We start from the raw sequence: 26,934 nt of genomic DNA, 5'->3' as shown, positions 1-26,934 counted from the left end.
GCGCTGTGCCGTAGGAGTTGTAGTTCACCAGTAACCCTGTCTCCAATTGTTATGGTCCCTTGGGACTCAGGAATGCAAGCCCTTTCCGCCCGGCCCCCAGCCTCTAGCATCAGGCTATCAAAGGGTGTCCTGTGGGCAGCAGGTATAAAAGGCAGGTCATCAGATGTGAAAACTAGGGCACCAGATGAAGATTGAAACCTTTGATTACTGTGTCTTTTCTTACTGTGTTTGGGTGTGAGGAGCTTATGGCAAAGGTGGGGGGAGAAGCAGGGGCAGATAAGGGGACTCTGGAAATAACTCTTCTCTCCTTGAAAACAAATTGGAATTCTCTGGGGGTGGTTTTGGACACTTTCTAGGATCTTCAGCTCATGCAAAGTCTCACCTCCTCTGGAAATACAGAAGACTGCCATCTTGCTCAGGTTTTCACAATCTTATTGCTGAGCCATTGCTGAATGGTTTCTCTAGGAGGGTATTTGGGTTTTAAGCCACTAGTTGAACCCCAGTTTCTCCACTGTTCTCAAGAATGTTTGGAGTAGGCAAATAAACTTTCCCAAACAGAACACTGCTGTTTCTGGACGTCTGTAGTTTGACCTGGAAGTCTCTTTCCTCATGCTCATGCCTCCCTTTCTGTTGTTGCTTCCCAGCAAGCACAGTGTGGCCTGGATCTTCGACATATCACAGTGGTGGAGCTTGTGGGTGTGTTCCCGACCCTCGTCGGCAGGATAGGCACAAAGATTATGCCTCCAGCCCTGGCTCTGCAGCTCAGGTAGGTGGAAGTCCTGTCCGTAAATTGTAGTCCCTACAATGTGCTTTTTGGGGATCAGGCTCCCTGATTTCTCGCTACTCAGTATTAATTCCAGGTAACCTTCAATGTTGAATTGCTTGTAGTCTGAGAGTTCTAGAACCATGTTAATTGGCATGGTGCTGCTTGTGCAAAATACATCATATGGTGGATAATTTCCAGTGTTCTCTTCTTTCCCTCTTTAACGAAGGGTCTGTGCTTTGTCTTGGCTTTGTTTTTCTTTCTGCTGCATGGGGTTGGGGTGAGTAAGGAAGAGGCTGCAAAAAGGACCTTCGCAATCCTTTGTGTTATTAGGAGAGCGGGCATCCAGTTAGCCTTTGCAGGCTTGGCCTCTTTCACCTCCATGCTTTCAGGGTACTTGTCCACACCCCCATTTTAACAACTTTATTTTACTTCGGTAATACTTACAAAGCTAGAATCATGGTGCTCAGGCTCTGAGTCATGGTGCCTTAAAAAAGCAGAATTCAACAGCCAAAAGGTAATTTCAGAACAATCCCAAATATTTACTTGCATCTCTTGACCACTGTGAAAAGGATAATTAGGCTAAAGCAAAACTCCTCAAAATCTTCTTTCTCACCCATCCTTTTTTCTCCCACAGTGCAAGGGGTGGGGTGCTTGATAGCTGATAGTCACTACTCTTCAGAGTCTTTCAGGGGCCCAGGCTGATGTGGCCCCACAATCTTGTAGCATCAACATTTAGAAGACATGACTTCCAGGTTTCTGCAAAGGGGGAAGAAAGGAAAAATAAACCCTACTCCTCTTTCATGCTTCACATTGGAAGCAGAAAATTGTTCTCTCCAAGGCCATTGGCTAGAATTCATCCTGTGATTGCGACTGAACTTCAAGGCAGCCTGGGAAATGCAGCGTTTCTGTATTCCCAAGAAGAAGAAAATGAACGAGGACTTGATGAGCCCCATCACAGATGTTCAGAGGTTCACAGAGATTCCTTGGGAGAGTATAGGATAGAAATATGTCCTGAGCCAGTGAAGTCACAGATCGACACAATAGATTCTTTAATGTGTCTATTTTCCCTCTGCCTTTGGCACCCCCCACGTTTGATTTATACCTTTCCACCCAAAAAGAGTGCCCCATCCATACCAAGGTCAAAATCCCAGAGGGCAAGGGAGGGAAAAAGAAATGAGGATGCCTCAATTACCTTTAGTTGGCTGAAAGAGGGAGAAGGCTGGGTATACTCATAAGCTTTTATATATACATTTTTTGGTCCTGTCGCATTTGCGAGGACCTCTCTAGAGGTGACACTTTTGAGGTCACCACCAGATCTCCTCAACATTTGCTATCCAATACCTAGCACAGTGCCTGGCACCATGTTGGAGCTAAGTAAGTGGAGGAAATGATTGGAAACTGAAACAGATTTACTATTTCCAGGGGTAAGAGTAGCCTCTAAGAGTGTATTTACACTTCTTTCAAGTTGAAAACCGCAAAACTCAGGAGAGGACTATGTTGACATCTGAAAATGTCTAACAAAAATTCTCAACGTCTGTGTTTGAAGCTGTTGGTAATTTAGACCTACCTGCTCATACCCTGCACTCATGATTTTTTAAAAACCTGTCACAGAATCGGCTAAATGTTAGTCTTTGGATTACAGATAAATAGAGAGGGAATCTTGATAAAATTTTGATGTGATGTGATTTTAAACTATTGAAATTTGAAGAACAGAAAAATCTGATTTAAGACAAAAACTTCTATCACTCAAGTTGTAGATGTTGGGGTGACTATAGACTTCTGCAGGCTGGGGATGACCAAAGCAACAAAGAAATTGCATACATGAATTACTCAGTGCTTCTCAAACCTGAGCAGCCTCAGAATCGCCTGGAACACTGTTAAAACACAGAATTCAGGCCCCACTCCCACAGCGTCTGCTTCAGTAGGTCTAGGCTGGGGCCTGAGAACTGGCACTTCAGGCATGTTCCCATGTGTGGCCAAAGCTGGTGGTCTGGGGCTCACACTGTGAGAACCACTGGCCTAGCGTTTTACCAAAGACTTCACAACTTTGAAGTGGAAATTTTGCAAAGCAGCCTATAAAAAGAGGGTCAATCATTACTGGGTAGCCAGAAGATAGTCCAGGTAGATGTCACGCAGAGATGATCTGTCCATGAATTACTTAATGGATTCAGTGTAGGCCACATGACCCCTTTATCAGACCTATCAGTGAGGAATAAGGGACTTGGTAGATGGATGTTTTATCTTTTTCCCTTTGAATTCACCCTAGAGTCTAGTGCAGATGAAAAGAGCCAATTTAAGCAAAGAATGGAAAGCATGAAAGAACAGGAGATGCAGAATGCCTGGAGAATCTAAAACTTCTCTTGTCTGGTTAGAGTACTATTTTCAAATGGCACTGAAGCCATGATAAAACAATTAACAGGCAGCAGCAACGCCTGGTGTTGAAAAGTTCCCACCTCCCTGTTTTCTCACTCACACGTGTTTGTTTGTTTGTTTATTTATGAAATATTTTATTTATTTGAAAGAGCACAAGCAGGGGAAGTGGCAGGCAGCGGGAGAAGCAGGCTTCCCACTGAGCAGGGAGCCTGATGCAGGGCTTGATCCTAGGACTCTGGGATCATGACCTGAGCTGAAGGCAGCTGCTTAACTGACTGAGCCACCCAGGTGCCCCGTCTCAGGTGTTTTTTTAAAGATTTATTTTATTTAATTTTTTAAAAGATTTTGACAGAGACACAGTGAGAGAGGGAACATAATAAGCAGGGGAAGTGGGAGAGGGGTAAGCAGGCTACCCACAGAGCAGGGAGCCCGATGCGGGGCTTGATCCCAGGACCCTGGGATCATGACATGAGCTGAAGGCAGACGCTTAATGACTGAGCCACCCAGGAGCCCCAAGATTTATTTTAGAGAGAGCGTGAGCATGCGCATGTGGGGGGAGAGGCACAGAGAGGACAGAATCTCAAGCAGATTCCCATGAGCGTGGAACCCGATGCGGGGCTTGATCCCAGGACCCTAAGATCATGACCTGAGCCGAAACCAAGAATTGGATGCCTAATCAACTGAGCCACCCAGGTGCCCCAGCTCTGATGTTTTTTAAGGCATGAAGGTATGGGCAAATTCATGTTCCCTAGAGTAACTTTCCAGCAATTACAAGGGTGATAGGGACAAAGGATGCCATTATTTTTATATCCATATTATTTTTGAGGTATAATTGACCCTATACAAGTATACAACATAAGGATTCATTATTTGTACTTATTGCAAAATGATCATCATGTTAAGTCTGGTTAACATCCATCGCCATATGTAGCTACATTTTTTCCTTGTGAAATTTTAAGATTTACTCTTAGCTACTTTCAAATATGTGATGTAGTTTATTAACTATAACTGCCATGCTGCACATTAATTCCCATGATTTATTTTCGATCTAGAAGTTTCTACCTTTTGGCCCCCTTCACACATTTTACCCATCCCTAACCCCCTGCCTCTGGTAACCACTGATTTGTCCTTTGTATCTATGAGTTTGGGTTTTTTTGTTTGTTTTCTTGTTTGTGGTTTTAGATTCTGCATATAGGTTATACCACATGGTATTTGTCCTCTGATTTATTTCACTTAGGATAATGTCCATAAGGTCCATCCATATTGTCACAAATGGCAACATTTTATTCTTTAATATGGCTGAATAATGTTCTAGTGTGTGTACTAGTGTGTACACCATATATTTTTTATTTTTCAAATTTTCCATTGATAGCAATTTCTGGTTTCTGTTGCGCAGTAGATCCTATTATACAAATTCTCCATAGTCTGAAACAGATTTAGTGAACTATTATGCTTCAAGTATATTTGGTATGAAAAGGTCCACTGTCCTTTTCATACCAAATATACTTTATCCATTTGCCCATTGATGGACACTTACATTGTTTCCATCTCTTGGCTATTGTACATAATGCTGGAGTAAAGACGAGGGTGCATATACCTTTTCAAGTTTTTTTTAATTTTCTTCAGATAAACCCCCAAAAGTGGAGTTTGGACAATCATATACTAATTTTTTTGAGGAATATCCATACTGTTTTCCAAAATGACTGCACCAGTATACATTGTCACCAACAGTGCCCAAGTGTTCCCTTTCTCCACATCCTCACTAATGCTTTTTTTTTCTTCAAGATTTATTAATTTGAGGGGCGCCTGGGTGGCTCAGTCATTAAGCATCTGCCTTCGGCTCAGGTCATGATCCCAGGGTCCTGGGATCGAGCTCCTCATCGGGCTCCCTGATCCGCAGGAAGCCTGCTTCTCCCTCTCCCACTCCCCCTGCTTATGTCCCCTCTCTTGCACTCTTTCTCTGTCAAATAAATAAAATATTAAAAAAAACTAATTTGAGAGGGGAGTGGTGTGGGGGGGGAAAAGGGGGAGAGGAGAAGGAGAGGGATAGAGTCTTAAGCAGATTCCCAGCTGAGTGCAGAGCATGATGCGGGGCTCAATCTCATGACCCTGAGATTATGACTGGAGCCAAAACTAAGAGTCAGATGCTTAACTGACTGTACCACCCAGGAGATGGTACACCCATCTCCCCCACGAACACATACTTTTTGTCTTTCTGATAATAGCCATTCTAACAGGAGTGAGGTGTTATTTCCCTGTGGTTTTGATTTCCACTTCTCTGATTAGTGATGTTCAGCACGTTTTCTTTTTTCTTTCTCTTTTTCTTTGGTGGCGAAGTGATTAAAAAAAAATAAACCAGGGGCGCCTGGGTAGCTCAGTCGTTAAGCGTCTGCCTTCGGCTCAGGTCATGGTCCCAGGGTCCTGGGATTGAGCCCCGCATCGGGCTTCCTGCTCCATGGGAAGCCTGCTTCTCCCTCTCCCACTCCCGCTGCTTGTGTTCCCTCTCTTGCTGTATCTCTGTCAGATAAATAAAAAAAAAATCTTTAAAAAAAAAATAAATAAACCAGGATATTCCTAATTGAATGCTCTGGGACCTGTTAACAGCTATGTAGTTGATGGCCATGGGTATGTCTTCTGTGGGAAAACATCTATGCAATTCCTCTGCCCATTTTTTACTTTGTGTTTGTTTTGTTACTGAGTTGTATGAGCTCTTTATATATTTTGGATATTAGTCTCTTCTCAGGTATGAGTTGCAAATACTTTGTCTAATTCAGTAGGTTGCTTTTTCATTTTGTTGATAATTGCCTATGCAGAAACTTTTTAATTTGATGTATTTCCACTTGTTTATTTTTGCTTTTGTTGCCTCTACTTTTGGTCAAATCCAAAAAAGCATCACGGTGATGATGGATTTACTGACTATATATTCTCCTATATGTTAGGGTTTTACGTCTTACATTCAAGTCTTTAAGGCACTTTTTAGTTTATTTTTGTATACAGTGTATGATAGTGGTCCAGTTTTCCCAAAAATATTTATTGAAGGAATCGTCCTTTCCCCATTGTAAAGTCTTGGCTCTTTTGTCATAAATTGACCATATGTGTGTGGGTTTATTTCTGGGCTCCCTATTCTGTTACACTGACCTATGTGTCTGATTTTATGACAGTACCATAGTGTTTTGATTGGTTTTGTAATATAGTTTGAAATCAAGGCGCCTATTGCCTCCAGCTTTGTTCTTCTTTCTCAAAATTGTTTTAGCTAGTCAGCATCTTTTGTGCTTCCATACAAGTTTAATGATTTTTTTTTGTTCTGTTTCTGTGAAAAATACAATTAGAATTTTGATAGGGATTGCATCTGTATATTGCTTTGGGTAGTATGGACATTTTAACAATATCCCAATTCATGAGCATGGAATATCTTTTTTTTCTGTGTATTTTCTTCAATTTCATTCATCCATGTCTTAAAGATTTCAGTGTTCAGGTCTTTAACCTCCTTGAATTTATTCCTAGGTATTTTATTCATTTTCATGCAATTGTGAAAGTGCTTGTTTTCTTAATTTTCTTTCTGATACTTCATTATTAGTGTAGAGAAATGCAAAAGATTTTTGCATCTTGATTTTGCATCCTGTAACATTCCTGAATTCATGTATTCTATATTGGTGCAATCTTTAGGATTTTCTGTTTCTGTATATAATATGTCCTCTGTAAATAGTGACAGCTTTAATACTTCCTTTCCAATTTGGATGCCTTTGATTTACTTTCCTAACTGCTGTGGGTAGGATTTCTAATACTATGTTAAATAATAGTGGTGAGAGTGGGCATCCTTGTCTTGTTCCTGACCTTATTGGAAAACCTTCAGTTTTTTGATATCAAGTATGATGTTAGATGTGGGCTTGGCATATATAGCCTGTGTTATGTTGAGGTTTGTTTCCTCTATACTTTGTTGAGAGTTTTCATCATAAACAATATTGAGTTTTGCAAATTGTTTTTCTGCATCTATTGATGAGTATATTCTTTTTATCCTTCATTTTGTAAATGTGGTGTATCATGTTGAACAGATGTTGAACCGTCCTTGCATCCCTGAAAGAAATCCCACTTGATCATGGTGAATGATCCATTTATTGTATTGTTGAATTCAGCTTGCTAGTGTTTTGTTAAGGATTTTTGCAACTATGTTCATTAGGGATATTGGGCTTTTCTTCTAGTGTCTTGTAGTGTCTTCATCTGGTTTTGGTATCAGGGAAATTCTGGCCTCATAAAATAAGCTTGGAAGTGTTCCATCCTCTTCCATTTTTAGGAACGGTTTGAGAAGGATTGTTATTAATCATCTTCTTTGAATGTTTGCTATAATTCACCAGTGAAGCTATGTGGACCTGGTCTTCTGTTTGGTGGACAGTTTTTTGATTACTGATTCAATAGCCTTACTAGAAATTGGTGTGTTCAGATATTCTATTTCTTCATGATTCAGTTTGGGAAAGTTAAATGTTTCTAGAATTTTATACATTTCTTCTAGGTTGTCTAATTTGTTAGCATATAATTGTTCATAGTAGATTATGATTTTCTGTATTCTTATATTATCAGTTGTGACATCTCTTTCATTTCTGATTTTACTTATTTGAGCCCTCTTTTATTTCTTTGTCAATCTAGCTTTAGTAGATTTGTGAATCATTGTTAGGTAGCATATTTTTTAACCTCCATGTATTGTGGTCTTTCCAGATTTTTTCTTGTGGTTGACTTCTAGTTTCATAGCATTGTGGTCAGAAAAGATGCAAGTTATGACTATGATTTTTTCATTTTGTTAAGGCTTGTTTCTGGCCTAATATGTGATCTATTCTGGAGAATGTTTAATGTCACTAGTGCCCTTTTAAAATATATAATACTTTGGGCGCCTGGGTGGCTCAGTTGGTTAAGCAACTGCCTTTGGCTCAGGTCATGATCCCAGGGTCCTGGGATCGAGTCCCACATTGGGCTCCTGGCTCAGCAGGAAGCCTGCTTCTCCCTCTCCCACTCCCCCTGCTTGTGTTCCTGCTCTCACTGTCTCTGTCTCTGTCAAATAAATAAAAATGAAATCTTTAATAAAAAAAAATACTTTGTACTCTAGAAAAAAATAAAATAAAATTCTATTTATCAACAAAATAGCTTGAGACCAAAAAAAGAAAATAAAAGCAGTTCTAAAAGGAAAATTCATAGTGATAAATGCCTACCTCAATGTAACTTTACACCTCAACCAGAACAAGTGAAGGCCAAAACAAAAGAAAGGAAATAAAGTTCAGAGTGAAAATAAATGAAACACACAATAGAAAAGATCAATGAAAGAAGAGCTAGCTTTTTGAAAAGACGGCAATACTGATAAACCTTTAGCTAGATTGACAAAGAAATAAAAGAGGGCTCAAATAAGTAAAATCAGAAATGAAAGAGATGTCACAACTGATAATATAAGAATACAGAAAATCATAATCTACTATGAACAATTATATGCTAACAAATTAGACAACCTAGAAGAAATGTATAAAATTCTAGAAACATTTAACTTTCCCAAACTGAATCATGAAGAAATAGAATATCTGAACACACCAATTTCTAGTAAGGCTATTGAATCAGTAATCAAAAAACTGTCCACCAAACAGAAGACCAGGTCCACATAGCTTCACTGGTGAATTATAGCAAACATTCAAAGAAGATGATTAATAACAATCCTTCTCAAACCGTTCCTAAAAATGGAAGAGGATGGAACACTTCCAAGCTTATTTTATGAGGCCAGAATTTCCCTGATACCAAAACCAGATGAAGACACTACAAGACACTAGAAGAAAAGCCCAATATCCCTAATGAACATAGTTGCAAAAATCCTTAACAAAACACTAGCAAGCTGAATTCAACAATACAATAAATGGATCATTCACCATGATCAAGTGGGATTTCTTTCAGGGATGCAAGGACGGTTCAACATCTGTTCAACATGATACACCACATTTACAAAATGAAGGATAAAAAGAATATACTCAACATTGTTTATGATGAAAACTCTCAACAAAGTATAGAGGAAACAAACCTCAACATAACACAGGCTATATATGCCAAGCCCACATCTAACATCATGCTTGATGTCAAAAAACTGAAGGTTTTCCAATAAGGTCAGGAACAAGACAAGGATGCCCACTCTCACCACTATTATTTAACCAGGAAATCAAAGAAGTAATAAAAAAAACTACATGGAAACAAATGAAAATGAAAACACAATGGTCAAAAACCTTTGGGATGCAGTAAACGCAGTTCTAAATGGGAAGTTCATAGCAATACAGGCCTACCTCAAGAAGCATGAAAAATCTCAACCTAATGGTACACCTAAAGGAGCTAGAAAAAGAACAAAGATTAGATCAGAATAAATGATATAGAAACTAAAAGACCAATAGAATAGGTAAGTGAAACCAGGAGCTGGTTCTTTGAAAAAATTAATAAAATTGATGAACTTCTAGCCTGACTTATCAAGAAAAAAGAGAAAGGACTCAAATAAATCACAAATGAGAGGAGAGAAATAACCAACACCACAGAAATACAGTTATAAGAGAATATTATGAACAACTATATGCCAACAAATTGGACAACCTAGAAGACACGGATAAATGCCGAGAAACCTATCACCTACCAAAGCTGAACCAAGAAATAGAAAACTTGAACAGTACCAGCAAAGAAATTGAGCCTGTAATCAAAAAACTCCCAACAAACAAAACTCAAGGGCCAGCTATCTTCAAAGGAAAATTCTACCAAACATTTAATGAAGTGTTAATACCTATTCTTCTCAAAATATTCTAAAAAATGGAAAACTTCCAAATTCATTCTATGAGGCCAGCATTACCTGATACCAAAACCAGATAGACACCACAAAAAAGAAGTACGTGCCAATTTCTCTGATGAACATAGATACAAAAGTCCTCAACAAAATACAAGCAAACTGAATCCAACAATACATTAAAAATCATTCACTGCAATCAAGTGGGACTTATTCCTGGGTTGCAAGGATGGTTCAATATTCACAAATCACTCAATGTGATACATCACATCAATAAGAGAAAGGATCAGAACGATATGATCATTTCAATTGATGCAGAAAAAAAAAACCCTTAACAAAGGCTTAGAGGGAAACTACCTCAACATAATAAAGGCCATATGTAAAAAAAAAACAGAGAACATCATCCTTAATGGGGAAAAACAGAGCTTTTTCTCCCTAAGGTCAGGAACAAGACAAAGATGTCCACTCTCACCACTTTTATTCAGCAGAGTACTGGCAGTTCTAGCCACAGCAATCAGCCAACAAAAAGAATGCATCCAAATTGGAAAGGAAGAATTAAAATTTTTAATATTTACAGATGACATGATATTCTATGTAGAAAACCTGAAAGACTCCACCAAAAAACTGGTAGAACTGATAAATGAATTCAGTAAAGTCACAGGATACAAAATCAATGTATAGAAACCTATTGTATTTTTACTGCTTCATTATTGGTGTATAGAATTGAGAAAAACTTATTTAAAATTGCACCAAAAATAAGATACCTGGGAATAAACCTAACCAAAGAGGTGAGAGACCTGTACTCTGTAAAACTATAAAACACTGATGAAAGAAATTGAAGACAATGCAAAGAAATGGAAAGACATTCCATGCTCATGGATTGGAAGAACAAATACTGTTAAAATGTCTATACTACCCAGGGCGCCTGGGTGGCTCAGTTGGTTAAGCGACTGCCCTCGGCTCAGGTCATGATCCTGGAGTCCCAGGATCGAGTCCCGCATCGGGCTCCCTGCTCGGCAGGGAGTCTGCTTCTCCCTCTGACCCTCCTCCCTCTCATGCTCTCTCTCATTCTCTCTGTCTCAAATAAATAAATAAAATCTTTAAAAAAAAAAATGTCTATACTACCCAAAGAAATCTACACATTTAATGCAATCCCTATCAAAATACCACCAGCATTTTTCACAGAGCTAGAACAGATAATCCTGAAATTTGTATGGAACCACAAAAGACCCCAAATAGCCAAAGCAACCTTGGAAAAGAAAAGCAAAGCTGGAGGCATCACAATTCCAGACTTTAAGATATATTACAAAGCTGTAGTAATCAAAACAGTATGGTATTGGCACGAAAATAGACACATAGGGCAATGGAACAGAATAGAAAACCCCGAAAAGAACCCACAAATATATGGTCAATTAATTGTTGACAAAGCAGGAACGAATATCCAATGGAAAAAAAAAAAAGTCTTTTCAACAAATGGTGTTGGGAAAACTGGACAGAAACCTGTAAAAGGAAGAAACTAAACCACTTTCTTATACCATACACAAAAATTCAAAATGGATGAAAGACCTAAATGTGAGACATGAAACCATAACAATCCTAGAGAACACAGACCATAACCTCTTTGACGTCAGCCATAGCAACTTCCTTGTACATATGTTTCCTGAGGCAAGGGAAACAAAAACAAAAATAAACTATTGGGACTTCATCAAGATAAAAAGCTTCTGCACAGTGAAGGAAACCATCAGCAAAACTAAAAGGCAGCCTACTGAATGGGAGAAGGTATTTGCAAATGACCTATCTGATAAAGAGTTAGTATCCAAAATATCAAAAGAGCTTATGCAATTTAACACTCAAAAATTTTAAAATGTACACTTCTCCCTACCCAGAGAAGACCTACAGGTGGCCAATAGACACATGAAAAGATGTTCAATACTACTCATCATCAGAGAAATGCAAATCAAAACCACAGTGAGATATCACCTCACACCCGTCAGAATCGCTAAAGTCAACACAAACAACAGGTATTGAGAATGTGGAGAAAGGGGAACCTTTGTGCACTGTTGGGGGAGAATGCAAACTGGTACAACCACTGTGGAAAACACTATGGAGGTTCCTCAAAAAGTTAAAAATAGAACTCCCCTCTGATCCAGCAATTGCCCTACTAGGTATTTACCCAAAGACTATGTTTTATGTTTGTGATGTCACAACTACATCTTTTTATCTTGTGTATCCCTTAACTTATTGTAGTTATAGTTATTTTTACTACTTAATGTATTTTCACCTTTTATACTAACTTTATGTGATAAATCCACTACCTTTACTATGTATTTACCTTTACCAATGAGATGTATACTTTCATATATTTTCTTGTTACTAATTAGTGCCCATTCTTTTCAGCATAAAGAAGTCCCTTTACCCTTTCTTGTAAGGGTGGTTTAGTGGTGGTGAACTCCTTTAGCTTGTCTGCAAAACTATGTCTCCTTCAATTCTGAATAATTTTGTTGAATAGAATATTCTTGCTTGGAAGCTGTTTTCTTTGAACACTTTGAATGTATCCTGCCACTCCCTTTGGCCTGCAAAGTTTCTGTTGAAAATACATGCTGATAGTCTAATCGAACCATATTATATGCAAATGTTAGTCTGTTTTCTGTTGTTCCATATGTCCTTTAAGCTATTTTCATTGTTTACCCATTCAGAGCAGCAAAAAGAAAAATTTAAAATTCTTCTGCCCTGTCTTTGAGCTCACTGATTATTTCTTCTGCTTCATTTAGTTTGTTGAATTCCTCTTACATATTTTTAAATTCGGTTATTGAATTCTTCGGGTCTGTGACTTCTGTTTGGTACTTATATTTTCTTTTTTGAAGTTCTCACTGTACTAAACCATTCTTTTTCCGAGTTCAGTGAGCATTTTTATGATCATTACTTTGAACTGTTTATCAGGTAGATTACTTTTCTCCATTTTATTAAGGTTTGTTTTCCAAGGTTTGATCTTGCTATGTTGTTTGGAGCATATTCTTCTGTTGCATTAGATGAAACAGCCACTTCTCCCAATGTTGAAATGGTGGTCTTATATAGGAGATGATCTTTATTGGTCATCTGTGCCCTAGCTTTTGGTTCTCTCAAACCTTTCTGATTCTCTAAGCAGACTATTTTATTTTCAGTAGCTTCCAATATTTGAGAGTGTGCCAGTATGTATCCGTGTACCAACGGTGAGAATCTTAGCACTTAGATTCAGGCTCATTGGAAGCCAGACCCCCAACCAGCAGCTGTTAAGGATGCAAATATACATATAGTGCTGTGGGACTGTAAATGTTAGCTCCACTGGTCATCTGAGCTGTGTGATCGGGAGGTGTCCCCTGGGTGGCAGTCACAAAAATTGGGACCTCAGACAAGTGAATAAGCTCTTTTCTAGGACCTATAGGTTCCTAGATGTGTGCTAAAGCTGAAGCCTGCCCCTCAGGATGAAGCTCCAGGATAAGGAAATAGGAATTTTTCACAGAAAGATGGGATCTGTTTTAATCTGTCTGTGCAGTGCCCCAGAGGTGATAGCCTACCAAGAACTGTCTTCTTGATTGTTACAGTCTGGTGGCACCCAGGAATGTTAAGTCTTTTTGGCCACTAGAGCCAAGTGATTAAGGGGTATCCTCTGTGTGGCATCCACAAAAACCATGGCACCAGATGTAAAAAACTATGTGAGGTCCCCTCCCATAGCTGCTAGGACTCTGGAGAGCAGCAGACGGAGAGTACAGAGATAGCATCTCCCCTCCAAGGTCTCTGAAAGGTTTACAGTCAGTCCCTAGATGTATATTTAATGAAAAGCCCATCCCACGTGCTGTAGCTATGATGATAAGCTAATAGACCTCTTTCACAGAAAGACTGAACTCCTGGGTCTGAACTAACTGCTGTCTCCTGAAGGTGGTAGCTGTTTAAGAACTTTTTCCTGTTGGTTACCATCTTGTAGGACCTATAGGTGTAAGCAACACTGGCCCAAGAGCCAGATGATATAGAAGTGTCTTGGCAGCAGCATCAGTGAGTATCAGGGAGCCAGAAAAGGTGTACACTCCTTTCTGGAAAATACTAGTGAGCTGTAGGGAGGCAGATGGAGTGTGTGAAGATGGGGCCCACCAGCTTGAGTGAAGCAAAGGGAGAGTGCAAAGGATGGTACTCACTGAAAAAGGGATAAAGAGAGACAGAGAGGGAGGGGGACAGAGCAAAGAAGAGAGGGACACACACAGGGAGAGACCAAGACACAAATAATTGTAAGGAGATGGTTAGAAAGAGGAAAAGGATAGAGGGAGGTGGGGGTAAAGAGGGGACAGGAGCAAAGGAGAGAGAGACACACAAATGGGGGGGTAGAGTGATATGGGGGAGAAGAATGAGAGAGACAGAGTGGGGGAGATGGACACAGAGAAAGAGACATGGACCGAGATGGAGTGAGAGGGATGTAGAGAGGGGTAGGGGAAAAAAGAGAAGGAGAGAGAGGAAGAGAGGGGGAAGCTGAGACAGACAGACAGAAAGACCGAGACCTACATGGGGAGAGATAAAGAGGTAGAAAGACACACCAACATAGACACATACAGAGAAACAGGGCTTGAGAAAGAGAAGGATAAAAGGGAGAAGGGGGATGGAGCATAGGAGACACACACAGACAAAGCAAGAGATGGACACACAGAGAGAAGGAGAGGGAAAGGGAGAGAGAAATGGGGAACAAGTGTGCAAAGGACAGATGGAGAGAAGACGAGTGTGACAGAGAGGGAGTGCATGCGAGAGCTGGGGAAGAGAGAGATGGACAGAGCTGGAGGGAAAGTGAGCACGATGGACAGACTGGAAGCAAGAGAGCTTGAGTGTGCACGACGGGGAGCAAGGAATGGATGGAGAGAGACCGTGCCCACCAGCTTTAGAAGGCAGGATAGCACAAAGATGGCACCTGCTGGCTAGAGTATAATGAAGTAGCCCAAAGGCCAAAACTAAGAAAAGAGAGATGGCTTCCACTAGCCTTAGCAAGACAGAGGTGGAGTGTGAAAATGGCACCCACGAACCTCTGTCCCTGGAGACTCTCCCTCAGGCCCCTGCCCCCCAATCAGGAGCCTCTCTCACCTGATGTCTGGGTGTTTTTCAAATGGCTGCTCCTGGGTTGCACTTTGGGGTGAGTTTGCATGTGGAGCCCTGTCAGCACCATTTCTCAGTTTACCACAGACCTGCACATCTCATGTGCTTGAGCCCTATTAGTTTTCAAAACTAGCCATTTGGGGAGAGCTCCCTCGTGCAGATCTCAAGACAGGGTTCCCCAAGAGGGGTGGAAATACTCTGATCCTCGGGGAAAAGCTCCAGGTTTTCAGCTCCCTCTTGATTGGTATTACTGTGCTGGGCATGTGGATTTTTTGCTGAGACTGTAGCTCAGCTTTTCATACCTGCTTGGATGTGGCTTTGTTCTCATTTTCTGAAATGTAGTAGTCACTCTGGCTGGTCTCAGGTGTTTTTTCAGAAGAAATTGTTCCATATGTAGTTGTAAATTTCTTGTGTCCATGGGAGGAGGGGAGTTCAGGATATTCTTCCTTTGCCATCTTGAAACAGAACATCCCGTATTATTTTTTGAGTCTGCAGAGTTTTCTAGAAGATTCTCCAGGAAGAGCTCATTCCAGTCTGATGACAGGCATTTATGTAACTCTAACACACTGCTGGCACCACCACTCCAACCTGTGGGGTGTCCCATCATCCATCCCCAAGATTTCTGTGTTCTCTTGGCCATGGTGGGATATACTCCAGTGACTGTTGATAGCCTGCTGGCCTGAACACTCATTTCTTCCCATGGTCGTTTTTCCTCTTTATATTCTGTCAGTCAAGGCACAAGGCTCACATGAGGAATGTGTGTGGAGCAGATGGTGACACCATGGGAGATTTCCATCCTAGCGTCAGAAGCACTATAACATCAAATGCTCCAGTCCCTCATTGGCTGCCCCACAGGCAACCCACAGGCTCCAACCACCACAACATTGCTTGGCCCTTTTCTCCTTCCAGACCGGCTTTCTTCGCTTGTTTTCTGGGACCCTTCTGCCCTAGGACATCCCCCTCTCCCCCAGAAAAACCTAAATACTCCTCTCTTTAAAGATGCAGCACAGTTTATCTCCATTTTGCCCCACTTCATGGTCTACAAACATTCCATTAATGCATTTCTCAGTCAGCTACTCCTGAGCTTCCCTCTTACGTCTCAGGAGACCTGGTAGAGATATTTTAATGTTGTCTTTCTTTTCCTTCTAGTCATTATTGGTGGATTAGCAATTTAACCTCCCACTGAGATAAAATATAAATTATTCCCATCTTACCCAAAACTCTCTTAAAAGGCAGGAGCAAGTGTAGTCAGTTTGGATTTTAAGTAATGAATATTTTTCCCTTGATCCTTTTGTGGGAGGAAAAATATTTCATTTTAAATACAGATGGCAGTGTGTATTCTGCCTTACACATAACCTCTGGATAAGTAAAGTCAAAAGTAAAATCGAGACTGAGTGGCACTGATAATGAGGAATTCTTAATCTCAGGAAACAACCTGAGGCTTGTTGGAGTGGTGGGTGGGAGGGACGGGGTGGCTGGGTGATAGACACCGGGGAGCGTATGTGCTATGGTGAGCGCTGTGAAGTGTGTAAGACTGTTGAATCACAGACCTGTACCTCTGAAACAAATCATGCATTATGTGTTAAAAAGAAAAAAAGCAGGAAGGGAAAAATGAAGGGGGGGGGAATCGGAGGGAGAGATGAACCATGAGAGACACTGGACTCTGAGAAACAAACTGAGGCTTCTAGAGGGGAGGCGGGTAGGGGGATGGGTTAGCCTGGTGATGGGTATTAAAGAGGGTATGTATTGAATGGAGCACTGGGTGTTATACGTAAACAATGAATCATGGAACACTACATCAAAAAAACTGGGCTTATTTTTCAATGGGTTCAGCTGATCAGCTTGGTTGCTTTCTCTGGCTTATTTCATCTGAACATGTTTCTGTTCATATAAAAATCATTATTTTACACAATATAAATTCTAGCATGATAGAGTAGAAAAAATCAGACTTTTTGGGAGGGAATTATTTGAGGCAGAAATTAAAATTAACCAAGTTAATATACCTAGAGTGTAGACCAAGCTTAATCTCCTCTAACTGTGCAGTCCTGAGCTGGCTACTGAATAAGCCAGAATGGGCCAGAACTACAATGTTTGGAGACTTACCTTCAGTCAGCTTCACCTAGTCCAGGGTTTTTCAGCCTCAGTACTATTGGCATTTGGGGCTAGCTAATTCTTTGCTGGGGGAGGCTTCCGTCTCCCTAGAGGCTAGACGTTTCCCTTCTCTGTGCCAACAAAAAAATGTGTCCAGACATAGCCGGATATTCCCTAGAGGGCAAAATCACCCCTATTAACCATGGCCCTAGTTCTAGTATGTACATGGTTGTGCAGACCTAGTCTGTAAATTTGGGTTGACTCCAATTTAATGCAAAAAATCTATTAGTATTTTCGTACATACCTTGTAGTAACTATTGGCACATAGTGCACGGAGGCAGGCCCGGTGTCTTCCTGACGGTTGCGAAGCGGTACTACTTAACCTTTCACGTGCATACCATTCATTTGGGGATCTTGTTAGTAACTCAGATTGTAATTCAGCAGGTTCAGGGTGGAGCATGGGATTCTCCAGTGACGCTGTTAGTCCAAGCACCATACTGTGAGTAGCAAGGGTCTTCAGATGAGTAAGTCGGCGGTAGTAAGCCTTTCTCTGCATACTGTCACTATAGTGCTCTGGTTGGTCCAACAGAACCCTTGGGAGTCAGGTTTGACAGTCTTCTCTTTGTCTGCCCTAGGTTGTTGCTGCGAATCCCACTCTATTCCTTCAGTATGGTGCTAGTGGATAAGCATGGCATGGACAAGGAGCGCTATGTCTCCCTGGTGATGCCTGTGGCCCTCTTCAACCTGATCGATACTTTCCCCTTGAGAAAAGAGGAGATGGTCCTGCAAGCTCAAATGGGCCAGACCTGTAACACCTGATGCGATGGTTCCTCTCTTGGCAGTTCCTCCTCTCGTTCTACATAGTGCTATGCACGCGGAAAGGCCATAAAAATATCCTTGATGTACAGATTTTTATTTGTAATTTTTAAAGTCTATTATGCTTTTTGTACTTTGAAGTGTACCCCCCAAAATGGTGAATAGGATATGTACTCTTTCTCTTTATTCCATCACGGCTGGTTAATTTTATAGAGAAATTAGAAACCACAACCATACACATGTTTTCAGTGTGTTATTCAGTGTAACACATAACTTCTATTTAGTTTTTTATATAAAACTTAATAAAATATTTTGGAGCAAATTTATTAAAACTCATTTTATGTTTTAAGCATAAGCCATACTTGCTCAGTGGCTTTAGGAATGGAAAAATGTAATTTCTTTCATCAGGAGGAGCTCAGCTGAGCTGGGAGAGCTGTGCTTTCAGGTGGTGGAGTAACTGATTACAGCAACAAGCCAAAAATTAAAGAGGTAAGCCTTCAATCACTGTGAGAACATAAACAAGCACCAATTCTCCCCTTTTGTTTTTCCCCCAAAGACAGAGGGCTCATCACCCTGTTGCTGGAAGTCCATGTTCTGGGACCCTCCCCTGGAAGATAGTCCTACCAGGCCACACCCAAAGCCACAAGTACTAAACACGTACTTACCCCCACTCTGCCACCACCTTTTTATTCCCAACAGCTTTTTAATGTGTGCACTCAAAACCTTAGCAGCAAGTCAGTTCGCATAGGAGAAACCAAGAACTTCTGCTATAGCACTACTTTCTGGCAAAAAAAGAAAGCTCCCTAACTACTAACCAGTTGAACTATTAGAATCAACGTAAACAGACATTCGGAAGATGGAGAAGGATCCTGAGCTCACCTTATCCCATGGGCACATCAAGGCATCAACTACACGTATATAGCTAACTCTGACAATTACCTGAAGACTGGCAGAACCGATCTTCTATAGCTAGTCATGGAGAGAAGGCCATGTCAAAAAGGGTAAGAGGAGTGGAGATGGGGTTGGGAACCAAACCCCTGGCACAACTAACTGCAAAGAAGAGGGGCATCACAAACATGGAAAAGCAAGACAATCAGACCCCACACCAGGTACCTCTGGCAGTGGGAACACAATTCCCCATAATGTCTGGCTGTGGAAACTATTGGGGCTTAATTCTGGAAGAGCCCAAGGGTGATAGGAAACTGAGTTCCTGCCCTTAAAGAGCCAGCATATAAATAACGGCCCAAGACACAGCACAGAAGCAGTTTGATAAGCACCTGGGGTATACATGAAGGAGATTTATCAACTAATCTCAGAACATCTGTCAGAGGAGCTGAGATCTGCAGGAGATTCCTCTGGAACAGGACTGGTGGGCACCATTTTTCTTGCTCTTCCCCAGCCGAGACAGCCAGATGCTTCTGGGAGCTACTTCTAACACTGTCCATCTCTCGTTAGCATGGCATGCTTCCAACCTGGCCATCTTGTGTGCAACCACCCAATTCAATCTGCCTGCTCCCGAAGTGACTCCTGCCCTGCCTCACTTGGCAGGTGGCCCTGGCCAGGACTGGCACCACCCCCCCATGGGATTGCTGCTCCCACACCAGCACACTCACAGCTCCAGCAGCCAGACCTTTCAGCTCTCTGTTCATGGAGCACACCCTACCCTTTGGTGCACCTGCAGCTATATCATAAAGTCTACCTGCACACAGCTAGGCTGACTGCTGTCCTTGTCCACGAAGGTGCCTGTGGTGAGGGCAGCCAGACCTCTCAACAGCACAGGGGGCAACCCTGCCCAATGCATTCAGAGCAGGCAAAGCAGCTTACTGCAGACAGCTGGGCTGGAGGCAATCAGGGCTCAGCCACAAGAGGAGGGTGCAAACATGACATGGGACATCCCTAGAGTGCCTGAATCTGGTGACCAGGCGGGATTGCGTTATAGGGCACCCCAGGACCCTTTACACAATGCCACTACTTTGAAGAGCAGGAGACAGGGCTGACCTTCCAAATACACAGAGACACAGAGTTGGAGAAAATGTGGAGACAGAGGAATGTGTCCTAAATGAAAGAACAAGACAAAATCACAGTAAAAGAACTAAATAAAACAGATAATATGTCTGATAAATTCCAAATAATGGTCATAAAGATACTCATTGGACTGAAGAAAAGAGAGGATGTGCTAACTAAGAACTTTAACAAAGAGATATAAAATTAAAAAAGAACCAGTCAGGGGCACCTGGGTGGCTCAGTCGTTGGGCGTCTGCCTTTGGCTCAGGTCATGATCCCGGGGTCCTGGGATTGAGCCCCGCATCGGGCTCCCTGCTTGGCGGGAAGCCTGCTTCTCCTTCTCCCACTCCTCCTGCTTGTGTTCCCTCTCTCGCTGTGTCTCTCTCTGTCAAATAAATAAATAAAATCTTCAAAAAAAATAAGAACCAGTCAGAGCTGAAGAATCCAATAAGTGAGAGAGAATCAATAACAGATGAAAGACTGTAAAAAAAAAAATGGGTCAACAGTCTGATATCAACAAAATGATAATAGATAACAACCAAGCTGAAAAGGAAAAACAATAAAAAAAGTTAGACTAGGTTAAGGGGACTCTGTGACATCATCAAATGTCCTAACATTTGCATTACAGGGGTCACAAAAGAGGAAGAGAGAGAGGAGTCAGAACATTCATTTGAAGAAATAATAGCTGAAAACTTCCCTAATCTGGGGAAGGAAACAGACATCAGGTCCAGGAAGCATAGAGAGCCCCTAGGAAGATGAACTCAAGTTGGTATTTTAATAATAATTAAAATGGCAAAAGTAATGATAAAGATTTAAAAGCATCAAGAGAAGACAGTTATATACAAAAGAAATCCCATAAGCCTGTCAGGTAATTTTTCAACAAAAACTTTGCAGGCCAGAAAGGAATGGCATGATATCTTCAAAGTCATGAAAAAACCTACAGCCAAGAACACTCTAGCCAGCAAAGCTATCATTTAGAACAGGAGACATAAAGAGTTTCCCAGACAAGCAAAATTAAAGGAGTTCATCAACACTAAACCAGCCTTACAAGAAATGTAAGGAGAATTCTTTAAGTGGAAAGAAAAGGCCATACCTAGAAGTATGAAAAGTATAAAAGGAAAAAAAAATTCACAGGTAAAAGCAATCAGATGGAAAAGACAGATTAATCACTTATAAACAGCCAGTGTGGAGGTTAAAACACAAAAGTAGTAAAATCAATTATATCTACAAAAATTAGTCAAGGGGTATACAAAATACAAAGGTATAAAATATATATACATAAAACATGGAGAGGGAAGTGTTTTTAGAATGTGTTCAAACTTAAGTGACCATCAATTTAATATAGAGTACTATACACATAGGATGTTATATGGGAACCCAATGGTAACCACAAATCAAAAACCTATAGTAAATACACAAAAGAACTAAATCCAAGCATAAACTAAAGAAAGCCATCAAATCACAAGGGAAGAGATCAAAAGAAGAAAGGAACAGAAAAGAACTACAAAAACAACCATAGAAAATTTTTAAAAATGGCAATAAGCACATACTTATCAATAATTACTTAAAATGTAGATGGACTTAATGCTCCAGTCAAAAGATACAGGGTGACTGAATAAACAGAAAAACCAGACTCATCTATATGCTGCCTACAAGAGAGTTACATCAGGCCTAAAGACACATACAGACTGAAAGCGAAGGGATGGAAAAAGATATGCAAATGGAAGCAAAAAAAAAAAAAAGCTGCAGTAACAATGCTTATATCACACAGAAAAGACTTTAAAACAGACTGTAGCAAGAAACAAGGGCATTACATATGATAAAGGGATCAATCAAAAGGATACCAATTGTAAATATGCACCAAACACAGGAGCACCTAAATACATAAAGCAAATGTTAATAGACATAAAGGGAGAAAGTGAAAGTAATACAATAATAGTAGGGGACTTTTACACCCCGTTTACACCAATGGATAGATTATCCAGGCAGAAAATCAACAAGCAAACTGTCCTTGAATGGCACGTTAGACCAGATGGACCTAACAGCTACATGTAGAACATTCTATCTACAAAGAGTGGAATACACATTATTTTCAAGGGCACATGGAACATTCTCCAGGATAAATTACATGCTGGGCCACAAAACAAGTCTAAACAGATTTAAGAATACTGAAACCATCTAAAGCATCTTTTCTGACCACAATGATATGAAACTAGAAATCAATTACAATTTAAAAAACTAGAAAAAGCACAATCACATGGAGGCCAAAAAATAACATACAACTAAACAACTGATGTTATGACAAATAAAAGAGAAAATAAAAAAAAATACATGAAAACAAATAAAAACAAAAACATTAGTCCAAAATCTTTAGGACACAGAAAAAGCACTTCTAAGAGGAATGTTTATACTGATACAGGCCTAGGTCAAAAAACAATATTAAAAAAAAATAACCTTATACACTTGAACTAGAAAAAGAACACACAAAGCTCAAAGCTAGTAGAAGGAAGGAAATAATAAAGATTAGAGGAGAAATGAATAAAACTGACACTAAAAAAAAAAAAGAACAAAAGATCAATGAAACCAAGAGCTGGTTCTTTAAAAAGATAAGCAAAATTGATAAATTTTTAGCCAAACTCATCAAGAAGAGAGGACTCAAATAAAATGAGAAATGGAGGAGAAATAACACCACTACAGAAATATAAAGCATTATAAGAGAATATTATAAAAACTTACATGCTAACAAATTGGACAACCTAGAAGAAATCGTTAAATTTCTAGAAACACAATCTTCCAGAATGTGAACCAAGAAGAAACAGAGGAGTGAGGAGTTAAGATGGTGGAGGAGTAAGGGGACCCTAAATTGGTCTCATCCCTTGAATACAACTAGATAGTTATCAAATCATTCTGAACACCTGAGAAATCAGATATATGAGAAAACAAATGCTGCAAGTCTACAAGTAGAAAAGTGACCACCATTTGAAGGTAGGAGGTAAGGAGACTGAATCCAGTGTGATATAGCTGGGGATACAGCAAAGAGGGAGCCTGCTTCAGGAGGCTACTGCTAAATATTATAAGCAGCAGAGTGCGAAATGGGAACTTTTAGAGGTCGGCTACAGTGGGGGATGCGCCTGGCTTAAAAGTGCTCAGGTGGTGAAGCAGGGCAGAATCCTAGGTGGGACAGCATGGTCTCAGGATCCCCGGAGGTCACAAGAAGAATGGGGGTGCCTGAGTGCAGCAGAGTTTCCAGGCATCGGAGCGTGGAAGCCAGCTGAAAACAGTGAGTCCAGGCACCGGCTTTCTGCTCTGTGTTGCCATAAACTGTGAACAGCTGCATGGTCCGGCGACCACTCTCCTAACAGGGGCCCAGCAAAAGGCAGAAGTGTGGCAAGACTCCTTCCCTCTTCTGGGAGGAATAGCACACAAGAGTCCATAAAATTTAGAGTTTTAAAACACAGTCGTGTGCTTGAGATAAAAACGCTTGGTCACAGGCGGCGTGAACAGAGTTCTGACAGAAACTGGGGAGACAAGAGTGATTGCTTTTCTGTGAGGGCTCACTGAAGAGTGGGGGGCACGAACTTTCAGCGCCAGGGCTGGAGAGTAGGGCACTGCCATACTGATTCACGACCCCAGCCCCCGACCCTGCAATCAGGGCTGAAAGCCTTCAGGGAGCAAAACAGCGCCACCTAGTTGACTCTGGAGCCACTTACACCAAGGCCTGCCTCTGTGCACTGGAGACCCATTTCCACTAGGGCAAGCACACCAGAGAATCAGCACAACAGGCCCCTCTCCTAGAAGACCAGCACAAACAACTGGCTCTCAGCAGGTATACTGATCATAGAGGGCTCCAAAACTTTAGGTCTTGGGGAAAACAGTATATAGCATTCTTTGTATTTTTATTTAGTCTTTTAGTATTGTTTCTTCAGTTTTCTTATTTTTTCAATTCTTTTAAAATTTTTATTTTTATATATACTTTATATATTTTTTATTTTTAGTTTCATTTCATTGTTTTATATATATATGTATAATCACACACATATATATGCATATATGTATACATACATTTTTTTCTTTCTTTCTTGTTTTGGGATCCAGTTTCTTTTAACAGGCAGACCAAAACACACCCACGAACTAGGAATTTTTTTCCTGTTGGTGGTGGTGGTGGTATTGTTGGTTTTGTTTTTATTGTTTTTTCTCTTTCTTTTCTTTTCTGGACAAAATGATGAGATGGGGAAATTTACCCCAAAAGAAAGAACAGGAGGTAGTACTCACTGCCAGGGATTAAATCAATACAGATATAAGTAAGATGTCTGAACTAGAATTTAAAACAACAATTACAAAGATACTAGCTGGGCTTGAGAAAAGTATAGATGATACTAGAGAATCCCTTACTGTAGACATAAAAGAATTAAAATCTAGTAGGGCCCAAATTAAAAATGTTATTACTGAGATGCAGTCCCAAGTGGAGGCCATAAAAAGGAGGATGAGTGAAGCACAAGAGCAAATCAGTGACATAGAAGACAAAATGATGGAAAATAAGGAAACTGAAGAGGGAAAGAAAACTATTAGATCATTAAGGTAGATTTAGGGAAATCAGCAATTCCATAAACTGAAATAATATCCATATTATAGGAGCCCCAGAAGATGAGGAGCAGGAAAAGGGGGCAGAAAGTTTATTTGAACAAATTATAGCTGAGAACTTCCCTAATCTGGGGAAGGAAAAAGACATTCAAGTCCAGGAGGCACAGAGAACCCCACTCAAAATCAACAAAAATGGGTCAACACCTCAACATATTATAGTGAAGCTTGCAAATTACAAAGATAAAGAGAAAATCATGAAAGCAGCTTGGCATAAGAGGTCCTTCATCTACAAGGGTAGACACAAGGCTAGCAGCAGACCCATCCACAGAGACTTGGCAGGCTAGAAAGGACTGGCATGATATATTCAGGGTACTAAATGAGAAAAATATGCAGCCAAGAATACTTTATCCAGCAAGGCTGTCATTCAGAATAGGAGAGATAAAGAGTTTCCAGGATAAAAAAAATTAAAGGAATTTGTGAGCACTAAACCAGCTCTGCAAGAAATATTAAAGGGGAGTCTGTAAGCGAAGAGAGAGCCCAAAAGTAACATAGACCAGAAAGAAACAGAGACAATCTACAGAAACAGAGACTTTACAGGTAATGCAATGGCACTAAATTCATATCTTTTAGTAGTTACTCTGAATGTAAATGGACTAAATGCTCCAATCAAAAGATAGAGGGTATCAGAATGGATTAAAAAAGCAAGACCCACCATATGCTGTCTACAAGAGATTCATTTTAGACCTAAAGATACCTCCAGATTGAAAGTGAGAGGGTGAAGAACCATTTATCATGCTAAGGACCTCAAAAGAAAGCTGGGGTAGCAATCCTCATAGCAGACAAATTAGATTTTAAACCAAAGACTGTAGTAAGGGATGAAGAGGGACACTATATCATACTTAAAGGGTCTATCCAAAAAGAAGATCCAATAATTAAAAAAATTTATGCTCCTAACTTGGGAGCAGCCAATTATATAAACCAATTAATAACAAAATTAAAGAAACACATTGATAATAATACAATAATAGTAAGGGACCCTAACACCCCACTGACAGCAATGGACAGATCATCTAAGCAGAAGATCAACAAGGAAACAAGGGCTTTGAATGACACACGGGACCAGATGGACTTCACAGATATATATATAGAGAGCATTCCATCCTAAAGCAACAGAATACACATTCTTCTCAAGTGCATGTGGAACATTCTCAAGAATAGATCATATACTGGGTCACAAATCAGGTCTCAACTGATACCAAAAGATTGGGATTATTCTCTCCATATCTTCAGACCACAATGCTTTAAAACTTGAACTCAATCAGAAGAGGAAATTTGGAAGGAACTCAAACACTTGAAGGTTAAAGAGCATCCCACTAAAGAATGAATGGGTCAACCAAAAAATTAAAGAAGAATTAAAAAAAAATTCATGGAAACAAATGAAAATGAAAACACAACTGTTCAAAACCTTTGGGATACAGCAAAGGTGGTCTTAAGAGGGAAGTACACAGCAATACAAGCCTTTCTCAAAAATTTAGAAAAGTCTCAAATACACAAGATAACCTTACACCTAAAGGAGCTGGAAAAAGACCAGCAAATAAAACCTAAACCCAGCAGGAGAAGAGAAATAATAAAGATTAGAGCAGAAAACAATGAAGTAGAAACCAGAAGAACAGTAGAACACAATGAAACTAGAAGCTGGTTTTTTTGAATGAATTAATAAGATTGAAAAACCCCTAGCCAGACTTATCAAAAAGAAGAGAGGGCCCAAATTAATAATATCATGAATGAAAGAGGAGAGACAATGACCAACACCAAGGAAATACAAAAAATTTTAAGAACATATTATGAGCAACTATATGCCAACAAATTAGGCAATCTGGAAGAAACTCATAAACAACCAAACCCAAAACAGGAAGAAATAGAAAACCTGAATGGACCTATAACCAGCAAGGAAACTGAAGCAGTAATCAAAAATCTCCCAACATGGGGCGCCTGGGTGGCTCAGTTGGTTAAGCAACTGCCTTCGGCTCAGGTCATGATCCTGGAGTCCCTGGATCGAGTCCCGCATCGGGCTCCCTGATCAGCGGGGAATCTGCTTCTCCCTCTGATCCTCCCCCTCTCATGCTCTCTGTCTCCCATTCTCTCTCTCAGATAAATAAAAAATCTTTAAAAAAAAAAAAAATCTCCCAACATATGGGAGTTCAGGGCTGGATGGCTTCCCAGGGGAATTTTACCACACATTTAAAGAAAACCTAATGCCTATTCTTCTGAAGCTGTTTCAAAAAATAGAAATGGAATGAAAACTTCCAAACTCATTCTATGAGGCCAGCATTACCTTGATCCCAAAACCAGACAAAGACCCCATCAAAAAGGAGAATTACAGACCAATATCCCTGATGAACATGGATGC

The 26,934-nt window shown here is 40.3% G+C and overlaps 1 protein-coding gene across 3 annotated transcripts in view; it reads left to right on the top strand.

Moving 5' to 3' along the window:
* SRPX (sushi repeat containing protein X-linked) overlaps positions 1–18,261 on the top strand; it is a 117,225-nt gene extending 98,964 nt beyond the window's left edge. For all 3 annotated transcript variants that reach the window (XM_035003016.1, XM_035003007.1, XM_035002998.1), the window contains 2 exons: positions 645–766; positions 17,759–18,261. In XM_035003016.1, the coding sequence (XP_034858907.1) occupies positions 645–766; positions 17,759–17,942 (306 nt within the window). In that variant the 3' untranslated portion in view covers positions 17,943–18,261. The remainder of the gene's footprint in view (positions 1–644; positions 767–17,758) is intronic.
* Positions 18,262–26,934: the final 8,673 nt, after the last annotated feature.

The sequence above is a fragment of the Mirounga leonina genome, unplaced genomic scaffold, assembly GCF_011800145.1.
Source record: "Mirounga leonina isolate KUSES-001 unplaced genomic scaffold, KU_Mleo_1.0 Mir_101609, whole genome shotgun sequence".
NCBI lineage: Eukaryota > Metazoa > Chordata > Mammalia > Carnivora > Phocidae > Mirounga > Mirounga leonina.
The sequence above is the reverse complement of the archived record's forward strand: the minus strand, read 5'-3'. Positions and strand labels throughout refer to the sequence as shown.